The sequence below is a fragment of the Cajanus cajan genome, chromosome 7, assembly GCF_000230855.2.
Source record: "Cajanus cajan strain Asha chromosome 7, NIPB_CcT2T_4, whole genome shotgun sequence".
Lineage (NCBI taxonomy): Eukaryota > Viridiplantae > Streptophyta > Magnoliopsida > Fabales > Fabaceae > Cajanus > Cajanus cajan.
In genome coordinates, this window is record NC_138523.1 from 60,333,715 (window position 1) to 60,353,170 (window position 19,456).

The 19,456-nt window shown below is 30.9% G+C and overlaps 3 protein-coding genes across 3 annotated transcripts; 1 reads left to right on the forward strand and 2 right to left on the reverse strand.

The window, feature by feature from the left end:
* The first annotated feature begins 456 nt into the window (after nt 1-456).
* Nucleotides 457-894, forward strand: LOC109815139 (chalcone--flavanone isomerase 2). Its single transcript, XM_020379759.3, has 2 exons — nt 457-639; nt 727-894. Exons 1-2 carry the CDS (start codon nt 457-459, stop codon nt 892-894), a joined length of 351 nt encoding a protein of 116 aa, XP_020235348.3.
* A 4,251-nt stretch (nt 895-5,145) lies between these two features.
* LOC109815132 (chalcone--flavanone isomerase 1B-1) lies at nt 5,146-6,465 on the reverse strand. Its single transcript, XM_020379744.3, has 4 exons — nt 6,286-6,465; nt 5,941-6,099; nt 5,630-5,853; nt 5,146-5,521 (listed from the first exon to the last, which is right to left on the reverse strand). The coding sequence occupies exons 1-4, from the start codon at nt 6,395-6,397 to the stop codon at nt 5,330-5,332; spliced, it is 687 nt and encodes a 228-aa protein (XP_020235333.1). The 5' UTR covers nt 6,398-6,465; the 3' UTR covers nt 5,146-5,329.
* Nucleotides 6,466-17,527: 11,062 nt separating this feature from the next.
* On the reverse strand, nt 17,528-18,928 carry LOC109815126 (chalcone--flavanone isomerase 1A). Its single transcript, XM_020379736.3, has 4 exons — nt 18,767-18,928; nt 18,512-18,670; nt 18,082-18,305; nt 17,528-17,938 (listed from the first exon to the last, which is right to left on the reverse strand). Exons 1-4 carry the CDS (start codon nt 18,867-18,869, stop codon nt 17,762-17,764), a joined length of 663 nt encoding a protein of 220 aa, XP_020235325.2. The 5' UTR covers nt 18,870-18,928; the 3' UTR covers nt 17,528-17,761.
* Nucleotides 18,929-19,456: the final 528 nt, after the last annotated feature.

Sequence of the window (19,456 nt, forward strand, 5' to 3'; positions counted from 1 at the left end):
TTTGGAGAATATCTTGTCATTAAAGATGAGATTTTATTCCTGATATCAGAACAGTATCTATGTGGGAGAGTTAGAACGGATTTTGGCCGAGTTACTCCTGCAGAGCAGACAGGTCGGATTCAAACCGAGTGCACCCATGTAGATGGGTTGGATCGGATTCTGACCGGGACGGTACAAAAATATTTTATTCTAATTTTTATATATCATTTTTATTTTATTTTAAATTTTGTTAGTTTCAAAAACTTTACTTTTTACCATGATATTAAAGTAATAGAAGAGATTGTTGGCTAAAATAAGGTATTTTAAATTATAAAAATCAAAAGATAAATTTATAAAATTATGGAGACTAGATAAATATTTAAATTTTAATTTTTTATTAGTAAATTTATAAATGAAGCGGCACATGTGTGTGTAGGTCCATTTGAGAAATTTATCAAGGTAACAGTGATGATACCGATGACGGGGAAGCAATACTCAGAAAAAGTGTCAGAGAATTGCATGGAGATTTGGAAGTCTCTTGGGATTTATACGGATGCTGAAGGCAGAGCAATCGAAAAGTTTGTTTCTGTTTTCAAAGACCAAACATTCCCTCCTGGCTCCTCTATGCTTTTCACATTCTCACACAAAGGATCATTAGCCGTAATTAATTACTTCTCTTCTCTTCTCTTTATCTTACCATGCATCAATCTCTTTTTTTAATTATATATGACCATGTATTGCAAACAGATAACTTTCTCTCAAGATCATTCCATTCCACGAGTTGCTGCTATTGTTATTCAGAATAAACAACTTTCAGAGGCTGTGCTTGAGACAGTGTTGGGTAATGACAGCATTTCACCTCAACTTAAGCATAGTTTGGCCTCCAGATTATCCCACTTCTTCAAACAAAACTGAATCAAGATCACAATCCTCTATCACTCTGTTACTACAAAATAATGGTTTAGATACAGTTCTTTTTAATATTTTTCTCTATGTAATAATAAATTCTTGTTATATATTGTTATTTTCACTGCACCCAAATTTATTTTTAGTAATAATTAATTATTTTTAATTAATTATTCAATAAAAATAAAAATAAATAATAAATAATAGTCATTAAAAATATATTTATAGTATAAAAGAATTTATCAAAGTAGATGATGATTGGCACGTAATTTAGCTGTTGATCGAGTACGAGATCTTGTAGTGGACATGGTAGAGGTGGAAGGTGAGATATATACGGGAACATGGTGGTGATGATGTGGCAGAGCTCTTGGCGACAACATGTGGTGGCGATGAAGTACGTGGAACACGACATTCTCTGGACATGACACATGCATGTTGGGGCACAAAAAACACGTTGACGATGAAGTCGTGAAGGTATGTCGCGTCCAGAGTCATATAAATGTGAATGACCAAATCCACACAAGTACGTTGTCAGAGACTCAATAGTCAGAATACGCACCTTGAAGGCCAAGAAAAAGACAAAAGGATAGTTTTTTTTTTCCTCCTTGATTTCTTTTCTTCTTTGCTTACATTGTTGATGCTTACTGAATTTTTTGGTTGTTGCAAATATATGCTTGTTTGTTCAAATTTTTTTTTCACTAGTTTTTCATGCTTTTCTTTGAGAAAGAACTTTTGGTTCATCAAAGTTTGCAATTTTAGGGTAGTGCGTAGAGAGAAATGGTGGAAGGGGGTGTGATAGTGGATTGACATCTAAAAATTTTGATGGGTAAGATTTACACATACTTAATAAAATTGATCTTAATAAAATTGATCGATAACAAATAAGGCGTATTAAATACAAGTAAAAATAACTTATTTTTATAGTTGTATTTGATAACCAATTGAATATTGAACACAATTGAAATTAAAAAAAAAAAAGTTACATTCACGTTTATTAAATATCATTTTAAATTAATATTCAAACATATCATGTTTCTTAAATTGATTGTCGTTGTTATGTAAATCTTACATTATCTACCAGTTCTCTAGTATAACTTTCAAAATCTTTCTTCTTAAGCATTTTTCTTTTTGTCTTTTTTCTTTCTGCTAATGTGATTCTTGTTCGGTAACAACCATTCATACAGAGAATTACTTTATCGGGTAATGATTGGGATTTGGGAGTGGAACAACACAAACACAAGCTTGGCTGAATTCATTATTTTCTAAGGCATTTGCTATGCTTCTTAATTTTTCCCATCTAACAAATAAATATTTTCTTTTAATTAGATATAGCAAACTTTAAGAAATTTTTATTTTTTGTTTATATCACTATGTATATTTAGATCATGATAGATTTTTCTTACCAATAAAAATTACAATGAAATTAAAAACTTCGAATTTAAACCTTTATGCATATTATTTTAATATTTTAATATTAGGTTGTCCATATTGATTGTGTAAGCGTTGCACCATATATAGTTTTGACCTTAAAAGTGTTAATGAGTTAAAAAAAAATTATATACTATATATTTTAAAGTCTCGATTCTTATACAAACCAAATGTCTGGTTAAAAATTTTGATACATGAAGGCATGGCTAAATTTCTCAATAGCTTTTTCTTCTTCGTTAATGCTAGTCTCAACATATTTCATATATGGGGCACACTCAATCGAATTTGAGATTTTTGGTGCCTTGAGTAACTGAGAGAAAATAATGCCTTAATACTCATTTAAGTATTGTCCTTACAATTTTATTTTATTTTTTTACAAAATTATCCATAATCCGTTCAAAATCAGTAAAAAATATTTTCATTAAAATCAAAGCAGGATTGCTTGATCTACTTGTAAATCACAAATAAGATTTTAGCAATTTTAAAGGTTTCACATCCCTTACGAACTGAGGTTAAAGATAATTTATAAACATATTTTTTTCTTAATTTATCGAAGTGCACTTTTAAAGACAAAATTGTAAGAGTCTAAATATATAGTATTAAAGCAAATAATGTTTCAAGCACAATGACCCTAACCATGTCTATTGACTTACAATCTGAACAGATTACGTGTATTTTCTATTAAGGACAATCATGTTTGGTTCCTAACTATACATCCAAAGCACAAATTTTAAATTTGACCAATTTGGTTAAAGGAATCAATCTCTTAAATTAAACTTGGTATTAAAGATGCTTTTGGTTGCAAATGCAATTTCATGCCTAAAACAGAGATTAAACCTTGACATTGGTTAAGAAACATGATAAACTTTTGGCAAGCATAGAAATTATCACAAGTAGTAAAACGAACAAAAGTCTAAGTATTGAATACTTAAAGACTTACCATTGCAACTAATTAATCAAATTAAATGTTAATTAGAGAAATATATAAAAGATTTGTTTCACGACTACAAAAAAAAAAGAAGGTAATGAATGTATTTTTAGGCTTTCGGTATAAGAAAACAGATTAAGGAAAATAGTTGTAAATTTATAATAATAAATGTCAAAGATTAATTTCATTAGTTTTTTTTTATCAACAAAGAAAACTTTTATTACTAAATGGTATAAAGGGGGGTACCCTTTACAATAGCATGTATAACCAACTATAAATGTAAGATCTTGGTTATTTTATATTTTTGCAAGTAGTATAACTGCAAAGTTCTTAATTAAAGCGGTCAGAAAACACAAATATTCATATTGATTTCACTCATCTCACTCACATGTATCATTTCATTAACAATTATTCAATTTCAATTATTATTAGGTTAATTTAACAACTATCCAAAGTACTTTAACTTTAATTCTTTAGTTGAAAAATTATAGGATTCCTTTATAACAATTACAATTCGTTATTGAAGTTAATTAAACAATTCACATTAATATTGAAAGTTTAAAAGTCAAAAAATTAAAAGTTATTTATTTATTTACTCTTTAAATTCTAACATTTTAAACATTATTTCTTAAAACTTTTTATCTATTTAAATCTGTATATTTTAATATTTTAATTTTAAAAAAATTTCACGATAATCAAATTAATCGTTGGAAGTTTTTATTTATTTATTTATTATTATTGTTATTATTATTATTTAATTGCGAGACATTAATTGAAATAGTCACGTAGATATTAAAACCTTTAGGAAAATTCTTTATGCTAGTTTGGATTTTATTTTTATTTTCCCTTACTACCTTTTTATATATTCCTATATTAAAACTTAAAAATAAGCGAAAGCTATTAAACATATACAAGCATGCATTACCGTAATCGCTTCTATCAGCGTCGAGGGAGGCTTCGGACTTAGGACTTTGGACTTTGGACTTTAGACTTTGGACTTTGCACGGTGCTCTTCCTACGGTTTATTGAGTGCTTCTTGCTGTATTTTAATTTTTTTTTTTAATGTCTTTCTGATTACAAATTTCTATATTTTTTAATTTTTTTCTTTAAAATTTTAGTATTTATTCGGACGAAATTAGGTTATTACACATTCATTTCAATATATTGTTCAATGAAACGGAACAAGAAGAATGAAATACGATGGCCCATTGTATGAAAATTGAAAGGGTTGAATAATGAAAAATTAGGTGACTCTGAGAAATTAATTAGAGCGAGGGTCAAAGATAAGGACCGTTAGTTTGGCCAGAAGCGGTAGGGTCCCCATCTTTGAAGGGACATCAATTTTTTGTTTGTTTATGTATTTTCATAAATGCTAAAATAAAAACTTATTTAATTAAAATTAAATTATATAAAATTTATTATAAAATAAAATAATTATTGATCGTTAGTCAACTCGTTTCTAATAACTAAAATCTCCTTATTTTAGAAGTTTTTTTTTTTTAGGAAAATGAATAAGTGATAGGGTAACTGCGTACAAAAGAATGCTAAACATGAAGAGAAAATTAAGTGTGACCGCATATTGTATCTTTTTATTCCTATCACAGTTGCATATGCTAAAATAAGTCTTTTCGATATAGTATGAAACTTTTAGACATATTGAAATATATAATCTATATATAAAAATATCAACCTTAGTTTTCATTATCTTTTAAGTTCAAAGTTTGAATAAACAAATTAATTAGTCATTGTCTCACTTGCAATAATGTTTATCAATAACAATTAAGTAATTCTAGATTTTTTTAAATAAATTAAATTACACACACACATATATATACATATATATGTATATATATAATTTATTTAAATTTAATATAAATTATTAATAATGCAATATTAACTAAAAATAACGCAAAAAAAAATGAATAGGAATGACTATTCATTTAAATTAATATGGGGTACAAATCCACAACGTGCATGCGGGAACAACATTATACATATTTATTTATGAGATTTAGATGTCTCTTACATTATTTTTATTTTTCCCCAATTGTCACACTAAAGATTGTTGGTATATATCTGGTGCGACTATCAGTTATGAGTTTCAGTGTTGGGATTGGCCTCTTTGAGAAACTCACAGAACCTTGAAGCCAAACTCTCTTTCAAAGCAGGGGAAACTGGTTTCTCACCGATCATAGTCTCCAGAATTGCCTCTGAAAGTGCCAGGTTGTCTATCACTGCATATTCATCTTCTGGCATTGTCTCATCTTTCGAGAAACTAAGCTGCAGTTTTCACACGTAGGAAATGAATGATGAAACTCGTGAAACAAAAAATGTTGCCACCAAAAAAGTAAACTACATATTTGCATGCATGCAATTGGTTACACTAACCCCCAATGTTCCAGTGGGTGATTGTTTGTAGAAAACAGAAGCACTTGGTGGGAAATTATGAACACTGAAGGCATTTCTCAGTTCCTCAATGGCCTTTTCTTCTGCATCACTATAAGTCCCAACAGATTTCATATGGACCATACAGTTCTTTGACACCTTCCTCACGTATTCCGAACCTTCCAATTTTCTTATATTCGACACTCGAATTAATTTCTCAAAGGGACCTATAGCCACCAAAATTTAATAACAAAATATAATGAAACTAAACCACACAAAGTTATAATATGTGTTAGTTATTATATATAAGTTACCCTTGATGATATCTCTGTAGAAGTCAAGGGATTCCAGCAACTCAGCTGCACTCTTGCCCTTCCACGTGGCAGCGAGTGACGTCACGGCCTTGTCTTCCAAATAAACCGCCACTGCCGTCACCTTCACAAATTCTCCATTAAAATTCCTCCCTCTCACCCCTGCAACAATTAAACCATCAAAACTAGGTGTGTAATATAAATCTCATAACATGTCAAATATTTCAGCTAGCTAGCTAGGTTAGATGGTAGCTAAGTAATAATTATTAACATATATATTTTGATGCATGCATGTATTATTGTTTAAGAAGAAAGGAGGGAAATATTATGTTGTTTAAGAGGAGCAACCTGCGCCACCAAGGAAATAGGATTTTGTGGAGCCCGGAGGTGTCACCGTCGCAGGGAATTCAAGGAACTCCACTTTGACTCCAGTGACATTGGATAGTGTTTCAGCCACCATGATATATAATTTGTAACACTAGACCTAGCTGCAGCACCGGAGAGAATGTTTTGTTGGAAATATGTTGAAGCAAAATGGTTTATATAGAAGGCGTTTCAACCATAAAAATCATGGACAGCAACATGTTTTAATTAATATATTCTAACTTCCGGTCAAATGAGGCAATTCCTCCTACTTTTATTAAAGAAAATTTAAAATTTTACACTATTACATCATTGACTACAAATATATAACTTTTTTTTAAAATCTTATTTCTCCCAAGTAAGTGTGTATTTGCATTAGATTACACCTTGGTTATTTCTACCAAAATAAGTGTTTATTTGCATTATCACTGAATGATATAACCTTTAATTAATTTTTGGAAGATGATTTCCAAATAAAAATCTATCATTTTAATTTTTAAAAACAAAAACATGAGTCATTTTATAATAAAATCCATATAACATTAAACAAAATTGTTTTCATCGCTTAAATAAATTAATTAAGCGATGAACAATAACTACCCTTTACTATTTACATTCAAAATTTGAATTTATTGCTTTTAACCAAACTTTTAATATAATATAAATATAATTTCTTCGCACGTCACATTTAATATAGATGGTGTGATCATTTTTTTTCTTCTTACAATTATAATTTCTAAATATGCATGATAAAAGTTATAATAATATCTAGATATAATAAAATTATTATTCTCAAATACAATATAATTTTATTTTATAGATTAAACTAAATAATAATAGCTTTCAAATCTTAATACCTGTATAGAAGAAAATTCAATGTCATTCGAAATTATTATATTTTAAAGTGTTTAAATTATAATTTGAAACAATAATGAGTAAGATTTATTCTATATTTAATCAAATTTATATTTTTATGATCAGAATCAAATTTAAGTTTTAATTAAATTAAATAATAACAAAATAATATAAAAATAGAACTAATTGATTAAAATATAAAATTTAAAACTGTATTGTGATACATATAAATTTTCTTCAAATTGAAATACATGTGTCAAAAGTGCTATACAGTAAATACAGAAAATAGTAACTTTTTTTTAATTATTCACATTGAATTTTTAATTCAATTAGAAAAAAATAGGTTCGAAACCTGAAATTGCTGTCCTATCAAGAGACTCAATATATAAGAATAATTGAAAAATCAACAAGAAAATAATGTTCTAAAGTAGTTAAATATTCATATTTTATGTGTGGCTCTATTAAATTTAAATTTTTATTATCTAACTATTATTTGAATATTTATAATTTAAAATTTTATGAATTAAGAATTATTAAAATTAAACGTCATTAGTACAACAAGTTTTACACTTGTGTTTTTTTAATTCAAAAATAGAGTTTAAATGTGAACTTAAACATGAAGTCACAAGACTCGCGACAAAAAGTATCATTTTCCTTTTATAAGAGTTAATTTGAAAAGAATTATATATATATATATATATATATATATATATATATATATATTATAAAAAATAAAAATATTTTTTCATATTTAAAGTTATTGAACGAAAGGATAATTTGGAAAAAAAAAATTAAATGTGATTGAATATAAAAATATACACATTTTAATGCGTATCATTTATAATTTTCTTATAACTAGATTATTAAATTGTTTACACTAGAAAAATCATAAATTACGTAATTGCTTGATAAATATATTAATTATATAGTAAAATAATTACAGTAATTTCTATATATTTCATTTTAGCTTTCATTTTAATTTTTTATATGGTAAATATTTGACGATAAATGAAATAAAATATCTTATGATAAAAAAAATTATTAAAAAAATGATATAGAAATTACTGCATTTAATTATCTCCTTTACTTTGTCAAAACTTCCAATCGTTTACTATTTTTTTTTTCAATCACTGTAATTATTTAATTTCACAATTTTCATAAATAGTGTGGGGGATATCTAAAAGTTTTGATGGGTAAGATTTAAAGATACTTAATAAAATTGACTGATAACAAATAAGGCATATCAAATACGGGTAAATACATCTTACTTTCATGTCTTCAATTGATTGTTGTTGTTGTTGTGTAAATCTTACTATTATCTACCAAATGTCTGGTTAAAAATTTTGATAAATGAAGACATGGTTAAATTCCTTAATAGATTTTTTTTATGTATTAATACATGTGTCAACTTATTTCATATATGGCCATACTCAAAGTCAAATTTGAGATTTTCGGTGCCTTGAATATAAATCATAGAAAATATGCCTTCATAATCATTTAAATATTATTGTCCTTCTTACATTTTTAATTTTTTTGTAAAATTATCAGTAATCCATAATATTTTCACTGAAATCAAAGTAGGATTGCTTAATCTACTACTAAATCACAAATAAGATTTTAGCAATTTTATTTTGGAAAAACTTATTTTAGCATATGCAACTGTGATAGGAATAAAAATATATATACACTTTTCTCTTCATGCTTAGCATTCTTTATACATAATTACACTATCACTTATTCATTTTCCTAAAAATGAAAAAAAAAAAACTTATAAAATAAGGGAATTTTAGACTCACAGTTCTTACGTATTGAGGACCGTTCAGGGCTATTATCTTTGACCCTCCCTCTAATTAATTTCTCATAGGGACCTAATTTTTCATTATTCAACCCTTTCAATTTTCATACAAAGGGCCATCATATTTCATTATTCTTGTTCCGTTTCGTTGAACAATACGTTGTATTCAAAGTGTAATAATAACCTAATTTCGTCCGTGTAAATACTTAAAATTGTAAAAAAATAATAATATAGAAATCTTTAAAAACATTAAAAAAAAAACAAATAATTAAAAATACACCATGAACCACTATCATAAACCGTACCATGCAAAGTCCAAAGCCTCCCTCCACGCTGATAGAAGTGGTGACGGAAATGCATGCCTTGTATGTTTAATTGCTTTTGCTTATTTTAACAAAGGAAATAAATTGGTAGTAAGGGAAATAAAAATAAAATCCTAACTAACATAAAGAATTTTCCAAAAATGTTTTAAGATCTAGGTGAGTATTTCAATTTATGTATCGCAATTAATTAAATAATAATAATTACCACTTCGAACGATTTGATTATCGTGAAAATATTTTAAATTAAAAAATTACAATATAAAGATTTAAATAGATAAAAGGTTTAAAGAATAATGTTAAAAATGTTACAATTTAAAGAGTAAATAAATATAAAACTTTTAATTTCTTAACTTTTAAACTTATCATTTTAATGTGAATTACTTAATCAATTTCACCAAAAATATTGAAATTGTTATTAAACAACTTAAAATTTCTTAACTAAAGATAAAATATTTTTATTGTTTTTTAAATTAACCTAATAATAACTAAAATTAAATAATTGTAAGGAATACATATGTGAAAAGTCACTAAAATCAATAATAAGGTTGAATTTGATTAATTAATCGTAGCATAAGTTTCTATGAATTTGATACTTAAATTTCTATCTATTTTATTACTTATGATAATTGGTATACTTACCAAAAGTCCAACATATTTCTTAATTAATGATTAAAGTTTAATTTCCATATAAGACATGAAATTAGTGTGAATGAAAGTATCCCCATATTAAATTATTTTTGTGAGATTCTTACATAGATATAATTGTTATTATACATCAAGAGTTGTTTATTAATCATTATTATTTCATATAAGACTCATTTATCTTGATCATAGATTAGTAAAGATATTCAAGGAGTTTAATTTAATGGATAAAATAAGATATATAAGTGTTGTAAATCTCTTTAATTATTCAATTCAAAAGATATGTCCTTCAACTAAGTTGGTCGAACGATAATCAAATTAATTACATAATATTTTTCATAAATTATATTAAACCTTCATCATTGAACGCATAAATTATATTGGTATAAATTTTTTAAATTAATTAGTGATTTCAAATTTGTACTCTAAATATATAGTTATGACTTAAATATGATGGTCTCTAATAAAAAAAAATACATGTGAATTTGTACTCTAGTTTTTTGATGTCTTGGACGAAGTAAAAAAAAAACTCTCATAAATATTTTTAAAAATTAATCATGACTAGGATGCTCAAATTTAAAAGTAAATATATAAATAGTTAAATATAATTACGTAAAAAATAATTAAACCTATGATACTTTGTTGTGAGAGTATGGTTATCATTAGAGACCATTATACAACAAAAATTGAATTAATTATAACGACATATCATAAAAAAGTTTGCGATGGAAATATGGAGATTCATAATTTAATTTCAAAATTTCATTGGAATAAGAAGTGTCCTGATTTAAAAAATTGAAAGAAAATAAAAAATTAATAATAAAGAAAAAAAAAGAAGATAAAATTAAAGACAACTCTTCTTTATTATTTTACGTTAACATTTATGAAAGTTCTTGCCAAGAAAAAAAAAAGTCAATAACATATCACATTTTTCTTTTTACATCTAATATTACTAGTTTGTTTTTTTTTAAATTATTAGTAAATTTTTGTTGACTAATTTAAAAAATTGACTATTGATTAATTTTTCATAATTATTTTACTTCCTCTAATAGATTTTAAATAATTTAATTATATAATTTATTTTATATCATATAGACTAAATAATATTTTTTTATACCTTCAACAATGGAGTCATGAATGATAGTCTACCAACCCATGCTCAAGCCACCACTGGGTCCTCGGTAATGGTTATCAATAGTGATCAAGTACTTCTACAATTTTTGAATAAACTAAATTACATATATATAATTCATTTTAAATTTAATATAAATTATTACTAATGCAATATCACATGATTTATGATTTATTAGCTGAAAATAACGCACAGTTTTTTTTTTGAATAGGAATAACTAGTTTGTTCATTTAAATTAATATGGGGTACAAATCTACAACGTGCGTGGGAACAACATTATACATGGTTATTTATGAGATTTAGATGTCTCATAGATTATTTTTATTTGTATTTTTCCTCAATTGTCACACTAGATTGTTGGTATCTGGTGCAACTATCAGTTATGAGTTTCAGTGTTGGGATTGGCCTCTTTGAGAAACTCACAGAACCTTGAAGCCACGGAAGGAGGAAAGCTTGTGAAAGAAGAACAAAAGTGTACCGTCTAGGTAAAAATCCGACTAGTGTACCGTTTAGGTAAAAATCCGACTTGACCTTCTACTCGGCTAATACCTGACTAGGTTACCAAGCTACAAGCCTTTTCGCCTTATAGGCTCAAGGCTGGAAGGCAAGTGTACCGTCCCGGTCAGAATCCGATCCAACCCATCTACATGGGTGCACTCGGTTAGAATCCGACCTGTCTGCTCTGCAGGAGTAACTCGGCCAAAATCCGATCTAACTCTCCCACATAGATACTGTTCCGATATCAGGGATAAAATCTCATCTTTAATGACAAGATATTCTCCAAATATTAACGGTTAAGGAAATCCCTTGATCCTCGGGACCCAAGTACCCCATGAACGACGTACCATAAAACCCAAAACCCTAGAGTTGAGAGGGCAGATTACACTTTTCGAATGCTCTGGCTTTGCGGCTTGATCTAGGAAAAACCCTAGCGCATCCCGTGACCGGAACATTTTGGCGCCCACCGTGGGGCTACGGTAAAACTCTTCCTACGCCCCAAGTCACAGGAAAAAACCTACACTCTACTATGGCGAGAGGCGGCACATCCAACCACGACCCACAACACCCTACCATGGAGGAGATGATGGCGTTGATCAATGGCTCGAGAGAGGAGAGCGACCCTGAAAGAGAGAAGGAGAGGAAGTTTCCCGCACAAAAACAGAGTGGGTACTGTGTTTTAATCGGTGTGAAGTCGTTCACCGTTGGATCGCGCTGATTTTTGGACTGTAGGTTCCAGAAGTGTGGTTCTTCATTCTGACCGTTCGGATTATTAATCGGAGGCCTGGTTTGGGAGAAAACAGCTTCGTATCGGTAGGTGAAAGTGTTCTAGCGCAAAACAGGACTGGTACTGTGTTTTGATCGGTGTGAAGTCGTTCACCGTTGGATCGCACTGAGTTTTGGACTGTAGGTTCCAGAAGTGTGGTTCTTCATTCTGACCGTTCGGATTATTAACCGGAGGCCTGGTTTGGGAGAAAAAAACTTCGTATCAGTAGGTGAAAGTGTTCTAGCGCAAAACAGGACTGGTACTGTGTTTTAATCGGTGTGAAGTCGTTCACCGTTGGATCGGGCTGATTTTTGGACTATAGGTTCGAGAAGTGAGGTTCTTCATTCTGACCGTTCGGATCGTCAATCTAAGGTCCGGTTTGTCAAAGAACAGCTTCGTATCGGCAGTTGGAACCGTTTGACGGGAAACAGGATCCTAGTCAACATCTAATGGACTTTCGTGCCCAGATGTTAATTCGTGGAGGAAGCATGGGAGCCTGCTGCGAGGGTTTTATGCTACAAAGGTTTTTTAACGAGGTAACATCAAATAATAAAAATCATTATTTTCAAATTATTTTCAAATTGATTCTGACTTGTAGGCAAACTCGTGATTGTCGGCAAAAGTCCGGCTGGGCGAGTATAAATAACTCGAAGAACTCGTGATTGTCGGCAACAGTCCGGCTGGGCGAGTATAAATAACTCGTTTTGTGAAAAAAAACTCGACCTTGATCGGTTAGATTCCGACTTGGCGAGTACTCGTGATTGTCGGCAACAGTCCGGCTGGGCGAGTATAAATAACTCGTTTTGTGAAAAAACTCGACCTTGATCGGTTAGATTCTGACTTGGCGAGTACTCGTGATTGTCGGCAACAGTCCGGCTGGGCGAGTATAAATAACTCGTTTTGTGAAAAAACTCGACCTTGATCGGTTTGATTCCGACGTGGCGAGTACTCGTGATTGTCGGCAACAGTCCGGCTGGGCGAGTATAAATAACTCGTTTTGTGAAAAAACTCGACCTTGATCGGTTAGATTCCGACTTGGCGAGTACTCGTGATTGTCGGCAACAGTCCGGCTGGGCGAGTATAAATAACTCGTTTTGTGAAAAAACTCGACCTTGATTGGTTAGATTCCGACTTGGCGAGTACTCGTGCTTGTCGGCAACAGTCCGGCTGGGCGAGTATAAATAACTCGTTTTGTGAAAAAACTCGACCTTGATCGGTTAGATTCCGACTTGGCGAGTATAAATAACCCAGAACGGGTAGTTCAAATGAATCAGTGACAACAACGAATCAGGGCTTAATTGTAGGTTCAAATTACCACGACTACGGCTCAAAGTTTCTATAACACGAACTGCTTTAGAAGTACTCCTAATTTGAAAATACTGATCGACCACCGATTGCAAATCATCTCAATCCACAGGCGGAGACTCGCAATTCGCTTCAGTTTCCACAAGATCAAGCTAAACATCAATCTTGGCCCCCTCACATGATTAGGGTGGTATATCGGAACTGGTAGTTCAATCAATACATTCAGAGTGATTCTCACAAGATGATTCTCATATCTTTCCTACTTCAAAGGTACCACAAGTTCCTTACTTAGTTCAGTTTCTGATGTTACCAGTCGGTATTTTAACGACTAGATATGGTCGGTATTCGGGCGATTAGTTATTTTTCAACTGTTGTAAAACTTGGTGAAAAATTTGGAGTCACTAGTTGGTATTTGAACGACTAGATATGGTCGGTATTTGGACGACTAGTGATTTTCACCTGTGTTTTAAATTTAAGTAAATTTTTGGAGTCACTAGTCGGTATTTGAACGACTAGATATGGTCGGTATTTGGACGACTAGTGATTTTCACCTGTGTTTTAAATTTAAGTAAATTTTTGGAGTTACTAGACGGTATTGGGACGACTAGACGGACTAGATATGGTCGGTATTTGGACGACTAGTGATTTTCACCTGTGCTTTAAATTTAAGTAAATTTTTGGCGTTACTAGTCGGTATTGGGACGATTAAGTGCATTGCCACATTCGCATGATCAAATGGGAAGTACAGGAAAGTAGTTAATGCAACAAGACATATGAGCAATGAAAAAGAAGCTAATTCTTGAAATATCGACAGGAAATTCATCATTGAGAAATTTCCCTTGTTCGCTATGTAAACCGGTTTTTGGCCGACTTTGAGGTCCCTTCTTTAATCGGTAATTGGCCGAGTGGTTCTCCTCAAATTAATTTTAACTTGGAAAACTTTTCCTTCTTTAGTCGGTATTTGGACGACTATATATTTTCATATGCACTTTATATTTAATTAAATTTTTGGCGCTACTAGTCGGTATTTGGACGACTAGATATTTTCATATTCTTGTTAGATAAATAAATCTTTGGTGTTACCTAATCGGTATTCGAACGACTAGAAGGTTTCGTATTTGGTACTTGGACGACTAAATGTTTTCAAAAAGTGCTCCAAACTTGGTTAAAATTTTTGGTGTTATTAGTCGGAATTTGGGCGACTTGTTCTCAACTCGGCCGGAATCCGCTTTGACTCTACTTATTTCTGATATGGTTCGTAAGAGCCAGGCCAGAAGCCCTCTCGCCTTATAGACTCAGGGCTGGAAGGCAAGTGTACCGTCTAGGTAAAAATCCGACTAGTGTACCGTTTAGGTAAAAATCCGACTTGACCTTCTACTCGGCTAATACCTGACTAGGTTACCAAGCTACAAGCCTTTTCGCCTTATAGGCTCAAGGCTCGAAGGCAAGTGTACCGTCCCGGTCAGAATCCGATCCAACCCATCTACATGGGTGCACTCGGTTACAATCCGACCTGTCTGCTCTGCAGGAGTAACTCGGCCAAAATCCGATCTAACTCTCCCACATAGATACTGTTTCGATATCAGGGATAAAATCTCATCTTTAATGACAAGATATTCTCCAAATATTAACGGTTAAGGAAATCCCTTGATCCTCGGGACCCAAGTAGCCCATGAACGACGTACCATAAAACCCAAAACCCTAGAGTTGAGAGGGCAGATTACACTTTTCGAATGCTCTGGCTTTGCGGCTTGATCTAGGAAAAACCCTAGCGCATCCCGTGACCGGAACATTTTGAGGCCAGAAGCCCTCTCGCCTTATAGACTCAGGGCTGGAAGGCAAGTGTACCGTCTAGGTAAAAATCCGACTAGTGTACCGTTTAGGTAAAAATCCGACTTGACCTTCTACTCGGCTAATACCTGACTAGGTTACCAAGCTACAAGCCTTTTCGCCTTATAGGCTCAAGGCTGGAAGGCAAGTGTACCGTCCCGGTCAGAATCCGATCCAACCCATCTACATGGGTGCACTCGGTTAGAATCCGACCTGTCTGCTCTGCAGGAGTAACTCGGCCAAAATCCGATCTAACTCTCCCACATAGATACTGTTCCGATATCAGGGATAAAATCTCATCTTTAATGACAAGATATTCTCCAAATATTAACGGTTAAGGAAATCCCTTGATCCTCGGGACCCAAGTACCCCATGAACGACGTACCATAAAACCCAAAACCCTAGAGTTGAGAGGGCAGATTACACTTTTCGAATGCTCTGGCTTTGCGGCTTGATCTAGGAAAAACCCTAGCGCATCCCGTGACCGGAACAAAAAGCAACACAGAAAAAATAAATATACACAAAAAAATATGGTGTACAGTGTACTGGAGGGACCATCGTATTACAGTAGCAACAAATAAATGTAACGATTAATAAAAATAGTACATGTGTTAATATATTCGCATGCACCGGTCAAATGAGGTAATTCCTTTTACTGTCAAAAAAGTTTTAAATTTTACGCTATTACATCATTGACTTCAAATATAATATTCGTTTCGATTTGAATGTCTCTCGTTAAATTTTAAGACCAATTTGAATGTCTCTCGTTAAATTTTAAGACCAGCTATCTCATTATTTGAGATGCTTCCAATATAACAAGGAGATTAGTCACTATTATCGGCGGTAGATATTTCAGGGACAAAAAAAAAATATAACATTTGTTTTTATCTTATTTCTTAACCCTGTAAAATTGAAAATGAAGAGATTTGATTGGATGAGGGTCATCCAAGGTGGAACGGTTTTGCAAACAAAAAAATTGATAAAACTTCCTCACCTGTTATTGCTCTTGGTCGACTCCCTCCGGTGGCCATGTTCTCAGAGCACATGCATGTCTGGAAACCTCTGCCGCACGAAACCCCCTAACCGGAACTCCTCTGCCGCGCGAAAAGTGTAAGGTGTCAAAAAGTGTAGTATGAGTTGTAAAAAAGTAAGGGTGTTTATAAGAAATTTCCATTGGAATAAAAATTATAAAAATATAGTATGAGTTGCTTAAGAGTGACGTGGTATAATGAGACCCATTTAAAGTGGTTGAGAGTTGCTTATAAGCAACTCCTATCGTAGATTCTGAGACCCATCAATATTTCAATTAATAATAAATACTGAAACGGAAGTTTCAATAATTGAATAGTATACTTATATATAGCCACAAGAAACTAGTTGTTGAATTCATATTTTCTTCTTCATATTCTTATTTTCTCCCTTCTTCTCTCAATTACCGTTCGAGCAGCTTATAACCTCTTTCTACCGGCTTATAAGTTTTTTTTTTCTTTACTAAATTAAGTTTGTTTAATATGTAAATTTATTTTTCAAACTTATTTTCATAAATTTATTATTAATTGAAATAGTTTATAATTTATATATTCTTAATTTTTATTTTTTTGTTATAATTAATTTACTTGAAAAATAATTTTATCTTTTTTAATTTAGAAAAAACTATTTTACCTATATGTTGATCTCTCACTCTAGTTATTAAATAAATAAATATGTCTTTTTATATAATAATTAGTTTAATTAGATAATTTTAAATTTTCGTCTTTTCAATTTCTAACTTATACTTTATAAGTTTTCAGCTACTTTATAAATTAATTTTATAAAAAAAAATTCTAACTTTAGGTAGAATTTTTTTATTTTTTTTATTTATTGAATTGTTACCATTTGATGATTATAGAAATTAATATAAGAAATGAGAGATCCGAAGTACATAATTCTTATAACAATAGATATATTTTCTCTCATTATGGTGAATACACAATTATCCCAACATTCTTATTTTTTTATAATAAAAAAATAGAGACACTTAATATCTGAAATTCACTATTATTACGATAATAATTGGGTTGAGTTTATGCACAAATTGAATGTATATAAAATATCTTATATAAGATACGTTATTTATTATAATTTATTTTTCGAAACACATCCAAGATAAGAATAGAAATAGAGAGTATGAAAATGAGCAGTGAGGAGAAGGAAAGGAGAAAAACAAGTATACATGCATACATGTCTCAAAATAACTCATCCAATGTGAGTGTGGTATGGTATGGTATGTATATATATAATAATATATGTGGTTGTGAATTGTGATGCATTTGTGGTCATATTTTAATTCCCTGGTCCAATAGCGCAGGCAATCTTGAAGCCAAACTGCGTTTCAAATCAGGAGAAACAGCGTGTTCGCCAATCATGGTCTCCAACACTGCCTCTGATAAAGCCTTGTTTTCAATAACTGCACCCTCTTTTCCTGGTAGTGTCCCATCTTCAGAGAAACTTAACTATAAATTTAAAAATAGAGTTAATCATCCATAATCAAATCATTTAAATTATTTTATTTTATTAAATAAGTAACTGAATAATAATAATGTAAGTGAAATGAATTGAGAGTTGGTGTTGACTAAAAGTGTAAAAGGACACTAACCCCTAATATTCCATGAGGTGATTGTCTGTAGAAAACGGAGGCACCAGCTGCAAAATTCACGTTTTGGAAAGCTTGGGCAAACTTTTCAATGGCGGCGGCTTCAGCTTCTCCATATGTCCCCACAGACTTCATGTGTGCCACGCAGTTTTCCATCACCTTCCTCGAGTACTCTCGCCCACTCAATGGCAGAATCTTCGACCCTCTAATTAGCTTTTCAAATGGGCCTAAAAAAACAACTTACCCATTAAACCTTTCCTACCAAGTACCAACCTCTCTCTCATCTATCTATCATTCATTAGTAATTTGATTGCACACGACGGATTAATCATTATTTTAACAAATAGTTTAGAATAGGAGAAAATACCAATAAGATCGGAGTCGATTAATTACACAATCATCTATATCTTTTATTACATAATTAATTAATTACCTGAAATGATATCTCTGAAGAAGTGTAGGTTATCCAGCAATTGTTGTGAAGGGTTACCCTTCCACTTAGGGGCGAGTGATTGGATGGCTTGATCCTCCAAGTATACTCCTATGGCTGTGAACTTTATGAATTTCCCCTCGATCATCAATCCTCTCTCCCCTACGTTCAATTAATGCATAATTATATATTAATTATAATCATATAGTAAGATATATATATATATGTATGAAAGAGATAAATAAATAATTGAATTACCTGCACCGCCGAGGAAATAGGTCTTGGCGGAGGCTGGTGAAGTAACGAGGGCAGGGAATTGAAGGAACTCCACCTGCACTGGGTCTGGGGTGATGGTTGCCATTTAAATTAATAGTAAATATACAACAAAACACTCTTTCTTTTAACCGTGCAAGAGAAGAAGGACTTATATATATAGGGATTCCGTACATCTTCTCTCTTTTATTAGCCATTCTCTTTTCGTAAAATTCATGCCACCAAACCATAATACTTTTCTTTTAATAAAAATATATATTATTTTAATATATATTATTTATTATTGTTATAAAAATGTTGACCAGTGTCTAAAGATGACAATTATTTTGCCCGCCAAAATGGAATAGGTTGTCTGTCTCAGTTTTATTCCAAATATATATTTTATTTTAAATAATTATTATATTTAATGTTAATATTAAGTGAATGAATAGGAAGTAGAGTTCCCTTCAAAATAAAGTTAACAAAAAGAAATTTAACCTGTAACTTTCAAATTTAATGATTATTATTTATAATTAAAATTAAAGAAAAATTTAATTTGTTACTTATAATTAAGATTAAAAATAGTATAATATTGAACTAACTTTTAAGCATGTATCGAATATTTCTTTTATAAAGTTTTACATGTATTACACATTAATATGTTAACAACTCATTAGGATGGCAGTATGGTATGAA